Below are 22,693 nucleotides of genomic sequence, written 5' to 3' on the forward strand. Positions count from 1 at the left end.
GAGTCACTCTCTTGCTTACTTCATTGACTGTAATGGCAGCCTACACAATCAACTCCAATGAGGGTAACCTTCTAGACAGCTAAATTTAGGTGAGATGAAGTTTTCCCCCAAAGTAACTTCGCTGAAACCAGTGTGACTGGCTGCAAAACTGTTCTTTGGGATGATTTCGAATACTTTGCTGAGCAAGGGCCAGTACAAGTACTTGGGGAAAAAAAAATTATTTCTTTGAGGAAAGGATATTCAGCTGTACAAATCTTGACTCTCTTCTTCACAGATCTCTTTGACAACTACATGCAGCAGGATGCACATGAGTTTTTAAATTACCTGCTCAACACCATTGCAGACATTTTGCAGGAGGAGAAGAAACAGGAAAAGCAAAATGGGAAACTGAAAAATGGCAACATGAACGAAGCCGAAGAGAACAATAAACAAGAACTGACCTGGGTGCATGAGATTTTTCAGGGAACACTGACTAACGAAACTAGATGTTTGAACTGTGAAACCGTAAGCATTGGGATAGATTTTTTTGTTGTTGCCCATTAATAGATAGATACATTTTGTATATATAAATATATGAATCTTTTCAGACATCTGAGAATTGTGGATATTCCTGTAGAATTTACTTCTTGAAGTGAGTATATTCTTTTCTAAAAATTTATTTTTCTAAGCATTACTTGGCTAATGTCTGCCAAGTTTTGCTGTCGTAATACACATGTCTACAGTTAAAATCCTTGCCAGTGAATGAGTACCTTTCCTTATCACTGTAACTTTGAGAGAAGGTATTCACATCATATTCATATAAGTGAAATGTTAAGATGATTGGTGTTAACTCCATCTTAAGAGTCTGACAGATATACAGAGGGTTCATTATTAACAAACTCTTTTCTTTTATTTTCCTAATATTTTCCTAGTACTTTCCTATTATTTTCTAGAGGATGATGTCAGTTTGAAATCTCTTATGTTTGAGCTATAAGTAAAAATTAATTTTTATTGGGAAACCTGATTGCAAGTCTCCTATTGATTACTGTCTTTTTCAAACACATTGAAAGAGAAAAGAAAGAATTTTTTTTAAATTGTTCCTGTGAGGTTGCATGAAAGAGTAACATAGACAGGAAAAAAAAGTTTGGGAAGAACAAAGGTTGGAATTAATATCAAAGGTTGGAATTAATATCAACAAAGGTTGGAATTAATATCAACCTTCCACAAAGGTTGGAATTAATATCACCTAACCTCTCCTTGGTAAAGCAAAGTTGATAGACATCAAGGATGAGCTAGTTATCTCAGCTCTTGCAGATGATGGAGATTGTGAAGGAGCTTTTGCAGGAAACTCTCTCCATCTGTCTCTAGGCTGTTTCAGGAAACAAAGTTTTTAGTAGTATCCGGTTTTGTTCCTTACAGCTTGTCCTGCCTCCATGGTGTTACTAAGCTGTTCCAATTGTTGGTGCAGCAACACTGAGAACTGCACCAACAAACTGATTTGGCCTAAGAATGATGCACTATTACTAAGATCAGTGCTGCTACTCTGGGCTTCCTCAAAGAAAACACAACGTTAGATTAGCTGCATTAAGATGGGAGAAGGTGCCCAGAGAAGGTATCTTCAGACAGCAAGCTGAGGTTTAGACAACTGAAGTTTGGTGAGATGAACTCTACCCATGTCCTACCAGATCTGTAGAAGAGCATAGTCTGATATTTCTAATCATAAAGAATAGCTCTGTATTCCAAGAAAATATATGTGGCTTTTCCAGGAACTTGGTCAGAGGAGGATGGTGAGGAGAAGAGATCCAATGATAGTTTACATAAGATGTTGGAGCAAGTCTGGAACAAGCTTGTATAAGTGAACACATGAGAGAGATACTGAAAATTAATTATTGAATCCATTTCAACTATAAAATCTTGGGTAATAGCAAGTCAAAATAAATGAAAAGTTGGAATTATTTTTTAACTGACAAGCTTCTCTAAATAGTTGTGGCCTAATTCTAAATCATTATCTAATGTTTACTCAGAGAAACTTGTGAAATGAGGATATGTCCTTGGGTAACAGCACAACTGCACAATTCTGTACTTGTAAATCAAAGTGATGAAGCTTTATGGAAAATGAAGCTTGTCTGTACCTTCCTCTGAGTACAGAAATACTGTATGCTACTCAGGATATTTTTCTAGTGTGTTTTCCTTGGATTAGTGTAACTTGAAATCTTAGGAAAATAGTAAAACAGATTGAAATTTATTCCTTTGCTAAAATATTCATAAGTAGTACATGAAGAATCATTCAGATTTCAGCAATTCTTATTCTCACTTACAAAGAGTACAGTTTGAATCTGGTTTTCCAGCTACCTTTAGTTTTAATCTATATTATTCTGGCTCAAAGTAGCTCATCTTCCCTTCCAGGAAATATTTGAGGTGCAGAAATCAGTAACAGAATTCCTAGCTTCTTTGAGGTACTCAGATGAAGCACAATGCCTGCCAAGGACTTTTTCAAGTGTTTAAGTTCTCATGGTACTTAGTGTGTCTTACAGAACTTTACTTCCAGCTGTAGAGACACAATGTTCTCTGAAGCTTTGTTGCTTTATCTTTCAAATTTTAGCTGTATATTTATACTGCAGTCGATTGCTGCCAGTATTGTGGTTTCCTGTCCTCTGTGGGTCAAGCCATGTCTCAGGGAGGATTTTTGTTTGAAGAACTGCTGTTCATTTCAGTTGGGTGTGCATTATGCCTCTGTACATCTTTGATAATATCAAAATTAATCCAGCCAAAGGTGTTTCTCTGCATTCAGGTCTGTTATGGGCTGCATTCACCAAGGTTATAATATCCCTGACATAACACAAATAGGAGCTCAAGGTGGTACATAACTATCACATCCACAGCATTGCAAAAATCTGAGTATGAGGGACTTCTGCTAGAACAATGGATTCATCTCCTCACAGAAGTTCTTGATTTGGACTTCACTATTTTCCCTTCTGATTTACCTATTCTAAGGAAATACAATAGGAGGCAAAAACATGGGTGCTCATGAAACATTTTATGAAAATATTTGTATGAATGTGACTGAATTCATATGCAGTAAGTATTTCTGCAGTCTCTTGAGTCAGTTGAAGTATTACAAGAATTAGCTATTTGGATGGCTTTTTTGTTAATATTACTTCACCTGTGAGATTAAACACTCAGTGAAAAATAATTTTCAATGCAAAAATCAGGATCTATCATTCTGAAAATATTCAGACTTAAATTTTTTAGATAAAAACTCTTCAGTATAATTTTTCTCTTCTCATTCTGTCTAAAAGAAGATTGGCAACACCAATATGATTTTGCAAAATATTATCACTGAGTCATTTTTACCTTTAATATTTTAAATTTTTTTAATCAAAATATTGACCAGGAACAATATCCAGTGGGGAAATGTAGCTGTGTCAACCAGAAGTATAAACCCACACTTTTCAATACTCACTAGAGAGAAAGGATAACATGGTAAAGTATGACTTTTGTAACAGAAACATATTTGGAAATTATCTTCATTGCATCCTTAATAGTGGAAATAATTATATAAGAATAAAATGTGAATATATATTTGAATATGTTATACAAAGGATAAACTGATTTCTGATAATAAAAGAAAGGAGGCTGTGTTACATAACAAGGAAGCATATTTAATGCACCAATCCCAGATAACATAGGGGAGGATGCTTCACCTTTACTGAGCAGTTGGCTGCCATTGATGGACCATGGTTGGTGGGATTGGATAAGTGGAATAGACAGAAGTTAAATTATATGAAAGCTGGATTGGTAGAATTATTGATCAATGTCACACTGAACATTAATCAAACTGAACTAAAACAAATTTAAAGCATTGAAATTAATTATTTTTATGTAAGAACAATTTGTACAGAAATAAATATCTTTAGCATTTGCTAAAGATATAAACAGCATTTAGATGTATGGCATCTCTGTTTTACATGTATGTGTTTTGCTACAGGTTAGTAGCAAAGATGAAGATTTTCTTGACCTTTCTGTTGATGTGGAGCAGAACACATCGATTACACACTGTCTAAGGTAAATGAATGCATCTTTTCAGCAGATAGCTCTAACTGCCAGATTTTTCAGGTCTAGTAATTATAGAAAAGAAAAGTACAATAACATTACAATTTGAACTTACCCTAAGCAGAAGAAAAATACTTTAAACTGGATGTTTCCTCTAATGACAAAATATATATTAATGTACTTTGCTTTACTCGCTTTCTCTTTCAATGTTTGTATTTGAAAGAGGAAAATAAACCAACTTTCAGGGAAAATAATTGATTTCTTTGTTGTCTGGAAGAATTGCTGCAGAATTATAAATGGTTTCAAAGACATTTAAATATGCTTGTCTTTATGCTTCTACACAAGCTTTGTTGATTAGGATTTATATGCATATTAAAAGTTAAATGTGTGTTTTGCAGAATGAGTGCTAGAGTCCATAGAGGGCAAAATATTTCAAAAGTCTATTTTATTATCAGAAATATCTTATTTTGTGTCTCATCCTAAAATTATGTGAAGTCTTTTATTCTAAATTTCTGTTCTGCTCCTAGTATATTCCTAAAAGAAATCTAGACATAAAAAATTTTTCAGTCTTACATGAGTGATTATTCTGAGAGATATAAAGTGTCCAGAGTTTTGACATTAACACAATAAACCACTACCTATATTTAAGACCATATATTGCTGTTCTAAGGTAATGATTATCAATTGGTAAAACTCCTTCAAACTTCAAAATTGCTATCAAGGTTGAAATTGCATTATTCAGTTATATAAGAGTAATATCCAAGTTATTACTCTTTTTGGAATCTTTGTTGTTTCCTTTTTTTTTTTAACAACTGATTTGCTGTGTCCTAATTGCTTTAAGGGCTGCTACATTTAAAAGGTAAAATACAGAAAAGCTGTGCAAGATAACATTTAAGGATAATGAATCTCTTTACCACTACAGATGACTGTCCTTTTATTTCTGTAGTTTTTCAAAATGTGAAAAGCCCTTGTGTGCTCAAAATGTCCAAAGTACAGAAAGAATACAAGCCTCTGGCATAGTCTAAACCCACAAGATAGACAGCTGGGCCAGAAACAATAAAAGTCTTATAACAAATATAATATGTATCCATTGTTTTTATTTCCACTTGGACCTGCAATGTTTATCAGTCAGTTTGATCCTGACTTGTGTAATAATTTATATTACACTAATAATTCTCTTATCTCTTAAAACACAAAATTAATCCTATTTATGCATATAAGCAATAGAAAGCATCTTTCACACTGTAGCAGAGAGGCTGTAGAAGCACAAGGTCAGTGATAAGTTAGCACATCTTGAGCAGGTCTATTTAGAAATTTCTTTTTCTTGCTAAAATAACAAAAAGCAGAATGCAGATTGGACTATTAATGGAATAGGAGAGAGTTAGACGTATCTTGAAATTAGCTTTGCAGGTCTAGAGAAGAGTTCAGCAAGGCTGTGGCTCTTGCACATGCAGACTTTGGGAACTCCAGTCAGTGATCTGTTGTTTTTAATTGTTCAACATCTATTAGAAGTGCCATACTGAAAATTCTTCATTGCTGAAGGAGTTATTGAAGTTGAAATTATTTCAACACTAACCATTTTTCAGTGAAACATTTTTTTCTAATACTACCAAAAATAGATACCACAATGCTACCAATAAATAAATAAGTACTACTACTAATAATAAATAATACTAATAATAGATATTAATAGCATCAGAATAACTAGTATATTTTTAAAGGAATTCAGAAAGTCCTTGAGTTTAATTAACTTTCATGGGAGACTTGGAATAGAACAAAGCAGTATCTATCAAATTTCTACCATCTGCACATGTTTCTTCATGTTAGAAAAACATTTTTCCTTGCTTCATTTTGAGATGAGAAGAAAACTAAAAAATTCCCCAAATTTGTTTGCTTTTTTAAAAATTGAGACTGTAGGCTTTGAAAATAAATATAAGACTCTTTCTCTAACAGCCAGCCTAAAACTTTCACAGGCACATTCTACTGAGTCTTACATTCCCTGCACATATAACTCATCTTTAATATTTTCTAAAGTTTCAGCTCTTCACTTACAATTCCCTGAAAGGTTACCATGCTTTTCACAGGAATTGGCTGAATTTAATTAATTTTATGTTTAAATTCAAAAGTGAAATCATAAATTGAGATCAGTGTTTACCACTGAAGCAAATCCTTGTGGGTAACAATGTTTTCTTTTCTTGTAGATAAAAAATAATATTTACAATAAAAATTTAGCTGTAAATTATCTTTCAAAATATGTTTTTTTTTCTAAATATCGGCACTTTCTCCTCAGTGTAAAGGCCTTATAAAGAAAATAAAACAGTAATCTCCGTTATTAAAAATATTACACAGTCATATGAAGTGCTTCTTTGTTATGCCCTGTCAGCCTTAAACTTTTATGAAGTTTTGTAATTAACTTCTAATTGTCTGGGCCCTAGCAAACTATGTAGTCTTCATCTCTCCCACCCACCCCTGTAGGGATGATGTCAGGAAAAAATAATCATCCAGAATCCTCCCTTTGCCTTGTAAGACAATTCTGGTGCTGCCTACTGTGAGAGCAGGCTAAAGTTGCAGACAGTGTGGATTCAACCTCCATGAATGTGAACTGCAGTGGTAGAAGTGAATTTATTTGGGTCTGAATTTGCCTGGAGTTCAGAAGCCTGTCAGGTACAAGGTAGGGGCACTCAATAAGGAGTTCTGGAATTCTGATATAGCTATTTAAGGCCCAAAGTCACAGGAAAACCCAAATGTTTAAAATGGAAGATAGGTGCTTATATCTGCATTCACAGTTCTCAAAACTCCTGCTCAGTTGCAATGTAACAAAAGAGATGACAAAAATAATTACAGATTGTTTTCTTTCTACAGTTAAGTGGTGTTAGGTACTTTAACTTTTGCTCCAAAACGTATCAGCACTGTGACTTCCAGCAAATTTTCTGTAAACTGAGAGATGCTGTCAAACCATCCTTCTACTGCCTTTGTCACTTTAAAAGCTCAATCCAGAAATATCTCCAAGTGTATTTACTTGATCAGGATTTACAAAATTTTCTATACCAGCTGCCACTTTCCTTTTTTAGAAAATGGAAAAGGATAATCTAAAAACTTCTGGATAACTGTTCAAAAGGTTAAGAGGATGCAGGAAACTAAGTTCAATTTGTTTCTTCTTTGTAAGAGGATTTAAACCTTTCCTATGGAAGAACACCATAAACCACAAGATATTTGGGGATGACAGAAGTGCACTTAAAGTTGCTTTATTCTGCAAATAATTTAAAAAGAAACAGAATGAATTGAGTGATTATACCCAAGTCTGGGCAGCCCCTTTATGTGAGAGACCAAACATAGGTCCCATTTTGAGACACCTGACCTTTCATCTGTATTGTATAGTAGAGGGCCGCAGCTCCTAATATAACAGGTCATAGCAGCCAGATACCCTAATTCCATTTGGAAACCCCAGTACAGTTGCTTCAGATGCTTTAGAAAACTGGAATGGGTGAAGATTTCATCCCATGTATCTTTTGGGTTCCAGTTCATCAGCCCAAGTAAATGTATTCATATCCTTAAAGAACTGATAATTGTATTTATTCACAGAGACTTCAGTAACACAGAGACGCTATGCAGTGAACAGAAATACTACTGTGAAACTTGCTGCAGTAAACAAGAGGCACAGAAGAGGTAAGCAAAGAGCAGACTGCTTCACCATCCCCCTCCTGGGCTCTGGCAAACTTACTCCTTGGTATTTATTTTGTTTTAATACCTAGAAACCTTTCATCCCAAATGCATTCTTTGTGTGGACAAGAGAACCTTCAGACAGATTTAAAGGCATGTGTCTTAGTCTAGAAGCTACTTCTAGTTGACTATTGTTACTTACAAAGAGCCTTTAAAATGCAGCCATTTGCTTGTAAAGGGAAGAGAGAATGGCTTTGAACTGGTCAGGAGTTCATCATATGCGTTCTTAATGGTTTCACAGGATGAGAGTAAAAAAACTGCCAATGATTCTTGCCTTACACCTCAAGAGATTCAAGTACATGGAGCAGCTGCACAGGTACACCAAGCTGTCCTACCGGGTCGTGTTTCCCCTGGAGCTGCGTCTCTTCAACACCTCCGGCGACGCCGTCAACTTGGATCGCATGTATGACCTGGTGGCTGTTGTTGTTCACTGTGGAAGGTGAGGCACCTTCATGTGTGTCATGGGCTATTGGCAGGCATTTGCTAAGGGCTGGCAAAATATGGGGAGAATGGGCTTAAAGGATTTGCATGTGTCTTGGGCTGAGCCATTTAACCAACATCCCTCATTGTAAATCAGTACTTGTTTAAGAAATAACGTCTCGGGTCTCCAAAAGGCACAAGTTTGGTTTAAATTGATGAAACTACCTCCTTCCTCATAAGACCCCTTAAAAAAGTTGGGAGGCAGGACTCTGTGAGGGCCAAAGGCTGCCATCATGTAGTCTCATCCTGTAGTCTCACAACAGATCATTTTGGTCAATTTTCTCCCCTATACTTAGTTCTTGCTGTTTTAAATGTATTTGATTCTGACCATGTTAAGTGTTCTGTAGGATAATTTGCTAAATGGTCCTGGCACAGATGGAAATAACCTTTAGCTTTCAGTTGATTAGCTTTGCAACAAGTGAAAATAAAAAGGGAAAGGACTAAATGTCTAGATTACCACCACAGGTGGATTTACCATATTTTTCATAACATTTCGTTATAATTCTGCATCCATAAAGAAATGTGACTTATCAAAATGGACTCATTAGTACATTCTAATATTTTGGGTTTTTGTTTTGCTTTCTAGTGGACCTAATCGGGGGCATTACATTACTATTGTGAAAAGTCATGGATTTTGGCTCTTGTTTGATGATGACATTGTAGAGGTCAGTACGCTGAAGGTCATGAACACAAATTTTGTATAAATGTTTGCTTCCCTGCTTGGGGTCAAAATTCTGATCCAGAATGGGGTAGAGATTACCAGTCTACAAAGCCACAGTTTGGTTGTAATGTTTATTTCAGTTCTGTTAGGAAGAAAGATTGTAAACAAAATTATTAGTCCTGTAGTTTTTGCTCTGTCAGTGTCAGAGGGTTTTTTTTTATTTCATAGCAACCTCAAAAGTTTTTAATACCAGACTTAAGGAGTTTAATTTTGAATGTTTTCTATATCTAAAAAAATAAATTTAACTCATTAAAACCTTTTCACTTGGTAAAATTGAACTAAGTAAAGCTAGCGTTGCTGTAGAATTTTCAGTTTTGAATAGGGAAGCTACAAGAAAGTCTGAATTGTGTTGTTGATCTGGGATTGCCTGAATGTAGATTAGAGTAGAATCTGTCCCATAGCTATTGCAGATTCTGTCTGAGCACTCTGAAATTCATTCTTATGCAAACCCTTTTGTGTCATTGTGGCCCACTGGCAAAACTGGGATTTTGAGTCGGATTTCCCAAGAGGTAAGGAAAGTAAGCACTGGGATGCTGGATGGGGCAAGTCTTGAAGAAGATTTCTGAAAATTTGAGAAAGATGGGATCACATGGTCACATTTATGTGTTTTAACATAAACATTCATTATGTTCATTACTGTGTTCCAAGGAGTCCCTCTCTTATTGGAAAAAGCCTAATTCAGTCATGTTCAGTGACAGAAACGTGCCTATGAGTTTTATGATTGATATCAGCAAGAATCAGCCCCTAATCTTTACCCTTTCACTGCTTAAATTGCAAACAGAATTTACCAATTGCAGTCAATTAATCTGTATTTTGTATTTGCTTTATCTAACAGCATATTAAAAAATATTTATTTTGCAGAAAATAGATGCTCAAGCTATTGAAGAATTCTACGGTCTGACCTCTGATATATCAAAAAACTCAGAGTCTGGCTATATTTTATTCTATCAGTCGAGAGAGTGACTTGGCAAACTGCGATAACTGCACACAAGGATGCTGCCTGCAAAGGAAGGCGCCGGCTGTCCCGGACTGACTTTTACACAGCCCACACCCCGGATGGTGGAACAACAATGCACTGTCTCCTATTCAATGGTTTATGTGGTGTTGACTAGAACCGTCCATTCTTGACATTCAGAACTTTGTTTTAGAGGGAGGGCGTTGTTTGTAGTTTTTAAGTCTGATTGAAGAGCTAATTGAAGTCAGATTTTAGCGGAATTTATATGGACTAACATTTACAGATAATGAGATTTGGATGTCAACTGTTAAACCCAATCCAGCTAGAGTAGTATTTTATATGAAAGTGTTCATTACATTTAGGATGAAATTATTTAAAACTTTCTAGATGGTTTTGGAGTGTGTTAATTTACAAAGCATTCCTTTAAATGCATCCTGACATATACTTACCCCTTTTAAGTATAAGGAAAAAAATCAGTTTCATGATGATTTGAGTTGTGGTTCTAAAGGGGATTTTTTTACATGTTACTCTGCTGCAGAAAAGATATTCTTCCAAAATCATTTCAATTTTGATTGTTAAAAACTTTCAGAGTGTAACCACAGACCTAAAATTCATATAGAGGGATTTAAATTACACTGGAACTAAGTAATTCTGTATGTTCAGCCACTCTGTCATGAGATAGTACAGATGAGGTGAGACTTCAGAACTTACAGAGCACTGGAATAAAGGGAGTAAGATCACACATATGATACAGAGATGAGTTGCTTTTATAAAGATTGAGCTTACATTTTTGTTAAAATTATATAGATTGTTTACTTGGATTGTGTTGTGACTGCAACACTGCTCACATGTAACATATCCATCAGGACTGAAATTATCCAGTCCATTTAAATAAGCATTGTTTGTACATAAGACACAGCTTGACCCTGTAATTTTCTAAATATCTGTAGGTCCCATTTTCATTTCTCAAGACTGAGTCAATTTCTTAGAAACATAATACATAATAACCACTAGTGTACAGGCTATCATGTATATATCATCCTTCACATTCTGGTCATTTTTGACAGAGTTTTGTCACCACAGAAACAGATAGGGATCTGGAGTGATTGATTTCAAAATTAGTACAAAAGACTAAGTTTGTGATTTTCCTGGATTAATTTGGCTGGCACTTGTCATGCACTGGCTAATAAAATTTCTGAATTCACCTGAATACCTGAATTTGGCAAAGAATAAATGTAGAAGAAAGTATCAATAGGGTTTGAGAAGAGATTGATAGTTGCTTGAGTCAGTGGTCATGCTGGGTAGCTACCTTTTTCAGTTTGGTATTATACAATTCTTGAACTTCAGTAGCCAAAGTCATATTCCAATGACATCAACAGCAAAAACACTCTTCTTGTCTTCATGGGAGCTGACAGATCTAGTATTTTGAGGAAATATTCTCATCCCACAAAATTTATTCCTACCTGATACATTTTATTCACTAATTATGTATTTATCAGACAATGTTGATTTTTGTCCTTTTTCTTTAAGAAGCCTGCCTGACACTTTATGGCCAACACTCCCTTTCAAGAAATGGCTTTTGAAGTGCAGCTACATCTCATATTTTTAGTCTTCTGTAGAAAAGATAATAGTGTTTTTCATTGTACTCTACTGTGAATGTGAAATATCCTTTGTGAAATATTGGTGAAAATTAAGTAGCTTCTACTGTAACATCATTTGAAGTTCAGTTGGATTTTTCAATGGCCATTTTGTAAACTAAGGCAATGTAGCACTTTACACTGAATGAGAAAGAGAAGTGGATTTTTCAGCAAAGATTATTTGTGATTTATCATGTTATTATACTGATACAAGAAAGCAGATGTAGAATGTAACCTTAGAGGACTTGAGTGAATGAGAGCAGTGGTCTACAGAGATCACTCACATAAATGAAGGCTGGTATGCAAGCACAAGACAAGCATAATTAGGATGCAGCTCTTTTTCTTTTACTGATGTTAGAATGAAATGTTCTGTCTCTAATGCAGAAGATAGACATCTTACAGCAGACTTCAACTCCCACTGAGACCCCACAGTTTTTCCACTGAAAAGCTAAACCTGAAAATCCCTCTTTAATTGATTTATTTATAAACATTCAGAATTTCTGTGTAAAAAAAATATAAAAATTACTGGCCTTTTAAGATGGATAAGGTTTCCTCACTGTGAATGAAATCACTTTCTAGATCAGCATTAATCAGTGCTGGACCAAAAGTCTGTATTTTGCAGTTTACTACTGAACATTCTTACAGCATTATTTTGTTTTAAAATATTCAAAAAAACAGATATTCCTAAGGTCAAAATTTGAATCTTCAGGGCTCATGTTTATATGAAATGTAAATTTTCATTTAAAGAATTTTTAAATCAGTTCAATTTTAGGAAACAATTTTCTTATTTCAATAGACCTATGTGCAAATTGGTTTTAAAAATGTTAATAGTTTTAATTGATATTTAAATGCTAAACAACAGGATAGTAATCTCTGGTTTTCTCTACTGCAAGACAGCTTTATATTGTTAAACATACAGATCATTGCAGTAAGTTATTGAGAGGAAAATTACTAGAATAAGCTGTTTCATAAAGTATGAAAAAGCATTTTTAATTCATGCTGGCCCATGGAAAGGTCACAGCACTAGTATCACGCCAGTCCAGCATCAGTAGTCTGACATCAGCTCTGGAACATTGTGGAATACACAGTTCATATTAACATTGGCTAAACTAAGGAACATTTTCTTTTGATTAACCAAGTTGTGGTAACAATTCTATAAGTTGGATCCAGTCTCCAGTGAGCTGAATATCTTGACTTCAGTCCAAAAGCTGTCTGTCACAGCTGTATGAATTGTGCCAGTCTAGGCAGAGGAACTCTGTCAAATTAAGCACATTCACTCAAGTTTTGCAGGGCTGGGATCCCCACAGGAACAATCATATGGTGTAAAGTATTTCAGTTGATTAAATAAAGCATAGTCCCTTTTCTCTTATGTTTATGCATAGATTTCCAGTCCCTTACGAAAGAATGGAAAAATACCTAAGACAATAAAAGCCTTTCAGCTCATAGCTAGAAAACAAAATGCTAGCACAGATCTCTAATACTATTCTGTGCTTCCCTGAAATGACTATATTTTATGGTGTCAGGTTCTAGGTATATTAGGTCTAACAACAATTGGAGTTTTCCAATTATTTCCCATGCTGTTGCTGAGATGCACTGTCCATTTATAAATACTATTACTATGCTCTCTACTGAAAAAAACCCCATTTTTGTCTTGTCTGTGTTTCCACAGCACTGCAGTGCTGATGAATCAGTTACCTTAGAGGATGAGCTGAGAACTCAGCTTCTGTATTTCTAATAACAGGCTGTTGGGATTTTAAGGAATTTCTAATGTGGGGACATAGCAGAGGGAGGCACAAGAGTGGAGTGATGGAAAAGCCAAACCAATGAAACAGAACACCTTTTTGAAATTAGGTCCCCAAAATGATTCCTGTCAATTCTGTTTTAACAATTCAGTTACCTCAGAGTGCTAGATTATGTATGAAAAGTCATGTTCCTTTAGCAGATAGAGTAAAGAAAACAAAGTAGGAGTTCCCTTCATATCAGGTTTAGTATAAATATTGAAGACCTAGCAAAATTCAACTGAAATTCACCTTACACAATGGGTCCTAAAGTGCTACCACAACCTTTTATCTTCAGACATTATATTTCAGCCACTCTTCTGTTCCAACACCATGTATTGGCAACTGAGCTGACAGCTTGCAGCTGCCAGTGATTTGATGCCTCTCAACAGCAAACCCTTTTTGTTTCATCTCTTTTTTGCTGCACGTGGCTGATAGTTGTGAGCAGTATCTTACAGCTGAATGAATACTAGAAATTTTAGGAAGTTTTGGCTGTGTACCTGTTCTTTGCTTGTATCTTTTAGAAGGGTTTGTTTTAATTTATTTTTCTTTTGTTGGTCTGTTACTATATTTGTATAATAAGTTATGTGGTTAATACTATTTGTTTTGCTTTAATTTTTATGTATCCTTTTTTTTAAATGTAATCAACCCAAGCACTTTAAGCAACAATGTCAATCTTGTGGAATTCCAATCAGCTTAATATTTTGCCTTTGTCTTTTGCAGCTGTTGCTTGTGAACCAATAGTTACAACTCAATTTCCATTTTTAGGCTTGCAGTCCTAGCTGGGTTGTAAAATTGGAAAGCCCAAGCATTTTCATGTATAAAAAGGACAGAGCACTTACTATGTGTCTGCTGCCCACATCAGTGTGTACCTGATGAGCTGCACTCTGCACATTTCACAGCCTCTTGTGCTCTCTGCCTGCTGACCCACCTGAGGATGACTGCAATGCTTCAATCTGTGACACTGTTATCAATGACTAGAATTTAGAAAAGTTCCAGTTCTTACAGGAGAATTCTCTTTTACCAGACACAGAGTCAGCTGTCAGTCAGCTGATAATACAGGTATTGCTCTCTTTGCTGCTTTATCAGTGCTCTGTTTGGTCTCAACTGTGAATAATCTGATGAACCACAATTATTCTTGGCTACTGTGTGCATGCTGGCAAGGAGAGCAAATTTTTGCATCTTTCTTCTCTTCACTTGGGCCAAAATGAAGCAAAGAGATAATGAAGTAAGATAAGTGCTTGTCTAAAATGATGGTTTTAGAAGGCAGCATCTGTGGTGTCCATATCAGAAAGCCAGTGACTTTCTGTGTTGTTAATGCAAGGGTTATTCCTACTGCTTTAGATACCGTGTTTTCTTTGATCAATGAAAAGACCAGAACTTTTTCCTGTTGCATCTGTTCTGATTCTGAGGTGTTTCTTCTCAATTTAACATGGCCTTTACTATGTAAATAGCTCTTGGCAAGGCTCGATAGACACCCATTTAATTTCTTTTCAGTTAATATGCATTACTTCAAAGAGATTGCTTGAACCTGTCTACAAAATTTATTCAGATAGCACAGTTCTTTTGCATACAGGGTCAAATAACACCTATCAGGAGGTATGTGCCCACCTGATGGGACCATCTGGCTAAACCCACACCACTTTACATACTAATGATTCTTAACCCTCTAGGAGGTTTGGTTGCTGGCTTTGCCTGACTGATTCAATATGAAACTGCAAATAACTCCCTTTATTCATGATCTCTTGCTATAATTCTTTAATAAATTCTGTTTCATTTGGTTATCAAGACTGGGACTATTGTACTATGTAAAATAAATTAACTTGTGTGCACAGTTCACTTCAGTCAATTTAACAGCCTAGTACTTCTGATGAAGGCTGTGGCAGGTGACACAGAATATGAAAAAGTAACTTTTCTGTGATAGCACAGTAGGTCTAGCTATCTGTGACAGCACAGGAGAAGCTGGACTAACATGTAGCTTCTTAACCTCCATCCTCTAGATAAACTGGACCCTTCTCATAGGATTCCAAAGTGGCAGGACTAAGCTCTTCATGGAGACATCTTGCAGTTCACCAAAACATATGGCTTGCTGCAATATGAGTATTTGCAACCCCTCTGCCCCACTCCCCAGAATCTCATTAATAGGTATACATTCCTTGAAGAGGCTGAGCTTAAACCTCAGCTTTGTATTTGCAGTGGTGTTCATGTTTGAAATGTCCCACACCAGACTCTGGCCATGTACTAAATTGTTTCCTAGTCCTCTCCAGCTCTCATTCTAACAGCAAGAGCAACATCAGGGATGCCATGTTACAGGTGCCAGTGTTTTTTAGTCTCAGTGGCTTTCATTAAAAGAGACCTAACACAAGCTCTATAACTTATTATGATGCTTTAGGAGTAAAGCCACAACATCCTGTATGGATATGAATGTAGGGTAGCAGGAAGAAGGAAGAAAAGAGGATGAAATATGGAAAGGTTTGTTTTTTTTCAGAGGCTTTGAATATGTGTATCTGTTTGTAAATATATAGTCCCTCTCTACCTTGTCAAAATGATGCAATCAGAATAAAACTACTTAAATTTTGTCCTAGTTTTTTAAATGGAATAAGAAGTAGCAGAATTATGAGGCACACCATTGGGGACACACACAAATACTGGATTTGTAGTACAGCATACAATACTCAGTGTTTGTGTACAGATGAATATCTGCTCTTTTTAGTCATCATGTACATGTAATTGAACCCTGCACCACCTGCAGAGCTGTAAAATAAAAATCATGTTGGTAATTAAGGTTGTAACATAAGAAAACAGTATTTTCTCCTGTTAACATGTTTATATTTTACATAAAATAAACTCTGTAGCTGATCTCACTTCCATTCAATTTACTTTGACTTCAGCTGGAGCCATAGTAAGGCTGAGCATTGATGTTGGTTGTTACACAATGTGTTTCTGAATGGCAGATGCCTGTGTTCTTACAGATGACAAGACTACTGATGCTTGCTTTTTATTCAGTTTAATGTGATCAACACATTTTAAGTGACTTCAGAGAATATTTCACCCCATGGGCTGATTGCCCCTGAAGTGTCTTAAAAGAACAAGTTTTACAAGTAGTTTCTGAGTTGTCTTGGTAGAATATATATACAATTGCATGACAGAGCTGTACCCAGTTAAAGCACACCACCATTGACCTTGTCAATGTCTGAGCTTCAGTGTTTCAGCTAAAACTGAAGAGAATAAAAATCAGCCAGAATTGAACTACCTTTTACATCAGGAAACAATGAGCCCTTTCAGCCTGGGATTTTACCTGTGACTAATGGACTGGGAAAGGATTTTGCTACTGAGGCCTAAAATTTTGTTAAAGACTTGAAAGGTCCTGTTATCTGCTGATTTTCCTTTAGTCATTCATTAACAAACACAATTTACATTCTCAAAAGTGAGGTAAATAAAAGGCTGGAGTTTCTTGCTCCTGTCTAAACGGATTATATTTATTCCTTCATAATTGTTTAGGGAGCTGGAATCAAACATAGCTGTCAAATTGCACTTTGCATTTATAGCTAACACACTGTAAGATTTATGGCACATCAGACTATCAAAGGACTGGGTTGAAAAACACTTCATATCTTACAGTACACATTTCCTTTCAAATTAAAAATATTTGAAGTACCTTCAAATTTACTCCTGGGTTATTAGGATGTAAGCATTTGACTGCAGGATGGAGACAAAAATTTAAAACACAGGAGATGACTGAATTAAATATTCACAAATCCATTCTTTTAAAACATTTTGAAGAAATAGAATTTATGGTGTACAAATAAAGAAACCAAGAAAAAGTTTCCAGTGGCAGGATTCATAATCACTGTACTTGAACTCCACTAGAACTTGTCTCACTTCAGAAATGCTCTTTCCTAGAAGCTGTATGATGTTTACCTGTATCTCTGTTCCTTACTCTTCTGTATTAATTAATCATTTTACATTAGACTGGGTTATGTTCTGTGTATCAGATAACCAGAGAAATGTTAAAAATATAATTTAATGTGAATTGAAAAGTCAGATATGGTAGGAGAAAATTGTAAAGTTACTCATTTAAATGTAATGACCAGACTTCAAATTATATTTATTAGATGCGACTAAATACATGGCATAGAAAACCACATTCCACATTTCTGGAGATATCAATTTCCTTGAATGTTTGTGTGCAACTAAAAAATCTAGTACCAATTCTTAAAGAAGAAAAATAGGACATCCATTTTCAATACATGTACACACACACATATATGGCAACAGGACATTTTAATTATCTATTTTGAAAAAAACATCCTCCTATTAATTTTTTTACAAATACTTAGAGATGACTCCATTGCCTTGTTAAATTTTACTCACCCTCACTGCACAATGCAGAGTTTAACCAGTCACAAACACTTCACCTGTTGCTAAGAGTGCATTTCATCTCATCATGAATACAGAAACAGCAGAGGAGTCAACACCCTGGAGTTTGCAGGCTGTCCCAGGATGAATGGAGAGACCTACCAGGATCAAATAAAGGCCAAGAGGTGGAGACTGATAAAGACTTTTTTCCAAATTGCTGCAAGAGTAAAAAATAAAGAGATCAATGCTGAATGAAATTTGGAATAAGACAGAGTGAAACAGCCTTTGGGTTTCATTTGACACACATGTGAGAAGAAATATTCAAGTCATGTACAGAGCAGAACCAAAGATGAGGAAACAGAAGATACAAACATCACCCAGTATTGCAAAACCGGACATCACAAAGGCTTAGAGAGCAAATTTTAATAACAATCACTTTACTATAGGTGTAAAGAAGCTCCAGGTAGGTTTGCAGCTTAACAGTGGGATTAGTAATAACAGAATCCTCATAAAAATTCTGGTGAGCAGATCTGTGTTTTCTGTGCAGCTGTAAGACATGGTAATGTGTGGAACACTGTGAACACTGGAGAAGTACTGCTGCTGAATCTGTGATTATTTCTGCTCTTTGGAAACAAGTTTCAGGAGCAAAATATAATCTTAAATTTTATTTATTCACTAATCATGTAATTCTCACTGTCATTTATGAAGCATTTTTCATCCTCAAGGCAGTTTACCTGATAATCAAATAAATTGTCAAGTCTTAATTTGGTGAAAATGGTACAAATTGGGTAATGTGTACCAAAATCCATATATATTTTAGACAACTTCAACTTGAGCTGAATCTGGCCACCACTCAGCTAGAACACTTGAACTGTAGGAATATTATCACCAGCTCCTCAGTATCTAGCTTGATGACCTCCTCACTTCTGGTGATGCCTGGAGAGGCTGCCTAGAACAGAGTCAAAGGTAGGTATTTATTGAAAGGCCATCACAAGGCACACCTTGGGCAGTGCAGGAGTCTCACAGAGACTGCACCCAAGATGCACAACAATCATGAGATTTTCAGACAGATAGAAGTTTGGTCTATCTGCATATCAGAGGTTAATTGTCCAATTACAGCTTCAGGTAATGTAATCACATTCCCCCAGTTTGCTCCCCCCAATTCACTTTTTGTTTATGTTTTTTGGAGCCTGAGACAGTAAAGTGTCCTTGAAGTTCAGGCCTATAGAGAAATGGTTTTGTCTGAATAAAATGGGAGAACAGTAGCTGACAGGCCATGGAATTTTAGAGTTGTACATTAAAGCAGTATTGATCTGAAGAATATAAAAGCTAAAACTTTAGGCACTACTGGAAGCAGTTCAATGTGCAGACCCTGTAGCACATTGATCCAGTAAAACCTGATGCCTTGCTCTCTCTGGTGCAGCTCATCTTACCTGGAATACACCGGGGCAGCCAAGGTTACTCAGGAGGTTTGTCATTACAGCACTTCACTTTCCAAGGAATGAGTTGGTTTTCTTTTGCCCCTTAGTATTCATTAATTGTTACACAGTAAAAGAAAATATTAGCTAAAGCAAGGATGATGTCACTTATTTATGGTTTATTTCTTAATTCTGGATATACATTTTCAGATGAACAAAAGTATTCTGGGGTGAGGTCACAGGCTGTTTTAATTCTGCAAGATGAGTAGTTCAGGCAGAGACCAGAGTTGATTAAGGCAGCAGCATCATACTCTCTTGCCAATCAGAATATGGCCTTGAGGACAACATAAAGCCCAAAAGAATTCTTCCCCCTAACCTTTACAACTGTGATATTTTTAAATACTCAAGCACAGGTTGCTAATTCTACTGTTGACATTTATGGGATATTTCTGGGCATACTGCATCACTATCCTGTCGTGTTGTTTCAACCAACATTGAATCAACCAAACTTTTGTATTAACATGCTTTAGAGTAGTAGTCAATATTTATATTAAATTATATTTTTACCGTGACTTAGAGAACACGGTTCATTACAACTAAAATTACACATTCATACTTATTTATTGTTCCCAAATGCAGTTACAGAGGATGAGGATAGACAATCAATTTATCCTAAAAGAAGTGGTACTGCAGAGCACAGACTGTGCCCAGCCAGTGTTTGGTGTGGTAATGACTGTGAATAAAGATTCAATGTTTTGTGTTTCTGTTTAGTTGTCATGACACTTGTAAAAGTAATGTACCTGGAAAATGTGTAGTGAATCTCTTGCTCTCACTCTTGTGCAGCCAAATCCCACCTCCAGATACTGAGCTGAATACAAATCACTTCATTCATCATGCTCTAAATACAGTTGAACTTTATTTATCCAAAGATACTTTACTCAAAATCTCTGCAATATGATAGTGAGCCATATCTCCCAGGTGAAGATTTTTCATGAAGCTGTGTTAAATTTTAATTCATTATACCATTTCTTAATGAAAAAACCTAAGGTGCAGGTCCTCCTCCAGTGGCAGTCCTCTAGTGACATTTTGTACCCTTTACATTGGGGTGTTGGGTTTTAATTTCCTATTAGCCATTATGTATGGGCTACATCTTTTTTCCTATTACTGCTGTGACTTTGGACAGTATCACCTACTATTCCAGCTCTCCTTGAATGGAAGAGCACTTATCTTCTCTTTCTCCAAGGGATTACAATGTCAGTTCACCAACTTCAGTGAATTTTGCAACCATTTATTAGCCCATACTATTGGGTACATTCAGAGACTCAGCCCTTGGGAGAGTATGTTCAGGAAAGCAGCTAGGGCTGTAGATTGGGTAGGCAAACCTGAGCTTTCCCTTCTTATCCCTGTCAAGAACTCATCGTATTACATGGGACAAAAATGCAACCTCTTTCTTCCTCTATTTCTCAACTAGAAAATGAGTAAGCCAATATTTATACACATCAGAGAACTATGGAGCTTAGGTCAGAGAAGTAGAGGTTGCCACCTAAATTACTCTTACATGCACAATAAGTAGGTTATCACATTTTTTTCCCTTTGCAGGCACTCATCAGTTAATAACTGCAGCACTCCTTTCCGGGAGAGAGATTTGTAGACATTAAGAGTAGTTAACTGCTATTTGACAGAAGATCTTTACAAGAAACAAATGTCCAGAGGTGCCAGGAATTAATTCAGTTGTGCAAATGTGATTCAAATTTGTCTTAAAAGGTCACTACTATTGGATTTTATTTCTAAGCAACATACTCCCTCATAAGTCCAACCAAAATCAGTGTAAAAAAATCAGGTCCTGCTCACTGTCTCTCACCATGACTACATCTAGTGGTTTCAAAGGAAGGGGAGAAAATTCTATTGGAGACAGCTTATGAAATAAATGACCCATTAAAGATCACTTCCTTAGAAAGCAATGAAACTTTACAAGGGAAAGAAACTTTCTATCCAAGCTTACTCAGTTTATGGTTGCTTTTTTTACAGATATGAATTAAGCTAATGGGTTATGCACTGTGTATTGCCTCATTCTTCATGAATTTGCTTAGCTAATTCCCCCCTAAAGTATTTTGTTATCCACAATAATTTTCCATGTATGCCTTAGATAATGAGATGCTATAATGTTATTTACAGCATTACTTATTATTACTTATCTTGGCCCCTGGGAATGATTACATGGATACGTGAGTATCAACAAAACTGACCTAATAAGCATAAGGCAATACTGAAAAAACCAACTAACCAACCAAACAACCAAAAAAAGCCAACAAACAAAAAAAAGAAGCAGCCCTTTAATGGCTTTGTAGAGTTAAATAGCAAAAAGTTGAGGCTTTTTATGGAAACATTTTTTTCCTAGAACTCTGTCCTTGAACAATTTTACTCTTGGGTTTTATACTCTTCATTTTAATTTTTTTTTTGCATATCTCCAAAGCAGAGAAGTCAGCTAAGTCATGGCAATGTTCTGGGAAGGAAGTGGTTCATGAAAAGGAGTAAGAAATGCTGTGTTCCCTTTATAAAGGGCAGTTCCTCCCCCACATGGGCAGCTGGAGCTCATGAGAATCAGGTTTCAACCCACGATTTGAGTCTGGAGCAAATAATTTGCACCATGCAGAAGTGAGCCATCCTCAGCTGTCACTGTGATGGGCTGGTGGCTCAAAAAGCTGCTGCTCATTTCCAATGTCCATTTTCATCAGGCCCTTTTAACTGGTCACCTGTTGTCTTGTTCACAGGGGTCCCAGGATGAGGGAAGACATGAGAAAGCTGACTCCATGTATCAGAAGGTTTGATTTATTATTATATGATAGATAATATACTAAAACAATACTGAAAGAATAGAGGAAAGGATTTCACTACCAGGCTAAGCTAAGAATAGCAAGGAATGTGAAAACAAAGGTCTTCTCAGACCGAGACCGGCCGGACAGGTGAACTGTGATTGGCTCTTAATTGCAAACAGCATGAGGAGGCCAATCAGAGATTTCCCCTGTTGCATTCCACAGCAGCAGATAAGAATTGTTTACAGTTTGTTCCTGAGGCCTCTCAGTTTTTCAGGAGGGGAGAAATCCTAAGGAAAGGATTTTTCATAAAACATGTCGGTGACAGTCACCAAACAAAGAAAAGGCAAAAGAATATAAGATCTTTTCTAGAGGAAAATCTTCATTTAGCTGAATGTTAGTTTTACAACGTTGTCTAGCTAGAGCAGAATAATTTGCTTTTGCTTCCTCCACACACCCAGCACACACACAGCCAGGAAGGGACTCTACAAAACCTTCTCAGCTTCTTTGAACAAGTGAGCAAAGCCATGTCACTGGGTGGTTTTTCTGCTTAACTAAGAGGCTTCACACAACAAATAAGTGAAGTCAAGGACTTGGCATGACAAGGTCACTGTCCCTTGGCTTCAGCTGTCTCAGCTATGAGAAACAAAAAACGTTCTGTTCTGCTTAGTCCTTTCATTTGGGGATATTTACCAAGTGTTGCCTTTACTCTTCAGTTCCTACTTAACCTTCTACTAATCACCTCAGCATTCCCAAATTTTAGGAAATCCATAGGTCTGC

At 36.1% G+C, this 22,693-nt stretch overlaps 1 protein-coding gene across 2 annotated transcripts in view; it reads left to right on the forward strand.

Annotated features, from left to right (window-relative positions):
• Positions 1-16,187, forward strand: part of USP46 (ubiquitin specific peptidase 46) — a 31,931-nt gene extending 15,744 nt beyond the window's left edge. For both annotated transcript variants that reach the window (XM_009100459.4, XM_050973778.1), the window contains 6 exons: positions 275-504; positions 3,968-4,044; positions 7,615-7,698; positions 7,994-8,191; positions 8,819-8,897; positions 9,815-16,187. In XM_009100459.4, coding sequence (XP_009098707.1) covers positions 275-504; positions 3,968-4,044; positions 7,615-7,698; positions 7,994-8,191; positions 8,819-8,897; positions 9,815-9,916 — 770 coding nt within the window. In that variant the 3' untranslated portion in view covers positions 9,917-16,187. The remainder of the gene's footprint in view (positions 1-274; positions 505-3,967; positions 4,045-7,614; positions 7,699-7,993; positions 8,192-8,818; positions 8,898-9,814) is intronic.
• The last annotated feature ends 6,506 nt before the right edge of the window (positions 16,188-22,693 follow it).

This window comes from Serinus canaria, chromosome 4 (assembly GCF_022539315.1).
Source record: "Serinus canaria isolate serCan28SL12 chromosome 4, serCan2020, whole genome shotgun sequence".
NCBI classification, from domain to species: Eukaryota; Metazoa; Chordata; class Aves; order Passeriformes; family Fringillidae; genus Serinus; species Serinus canaria.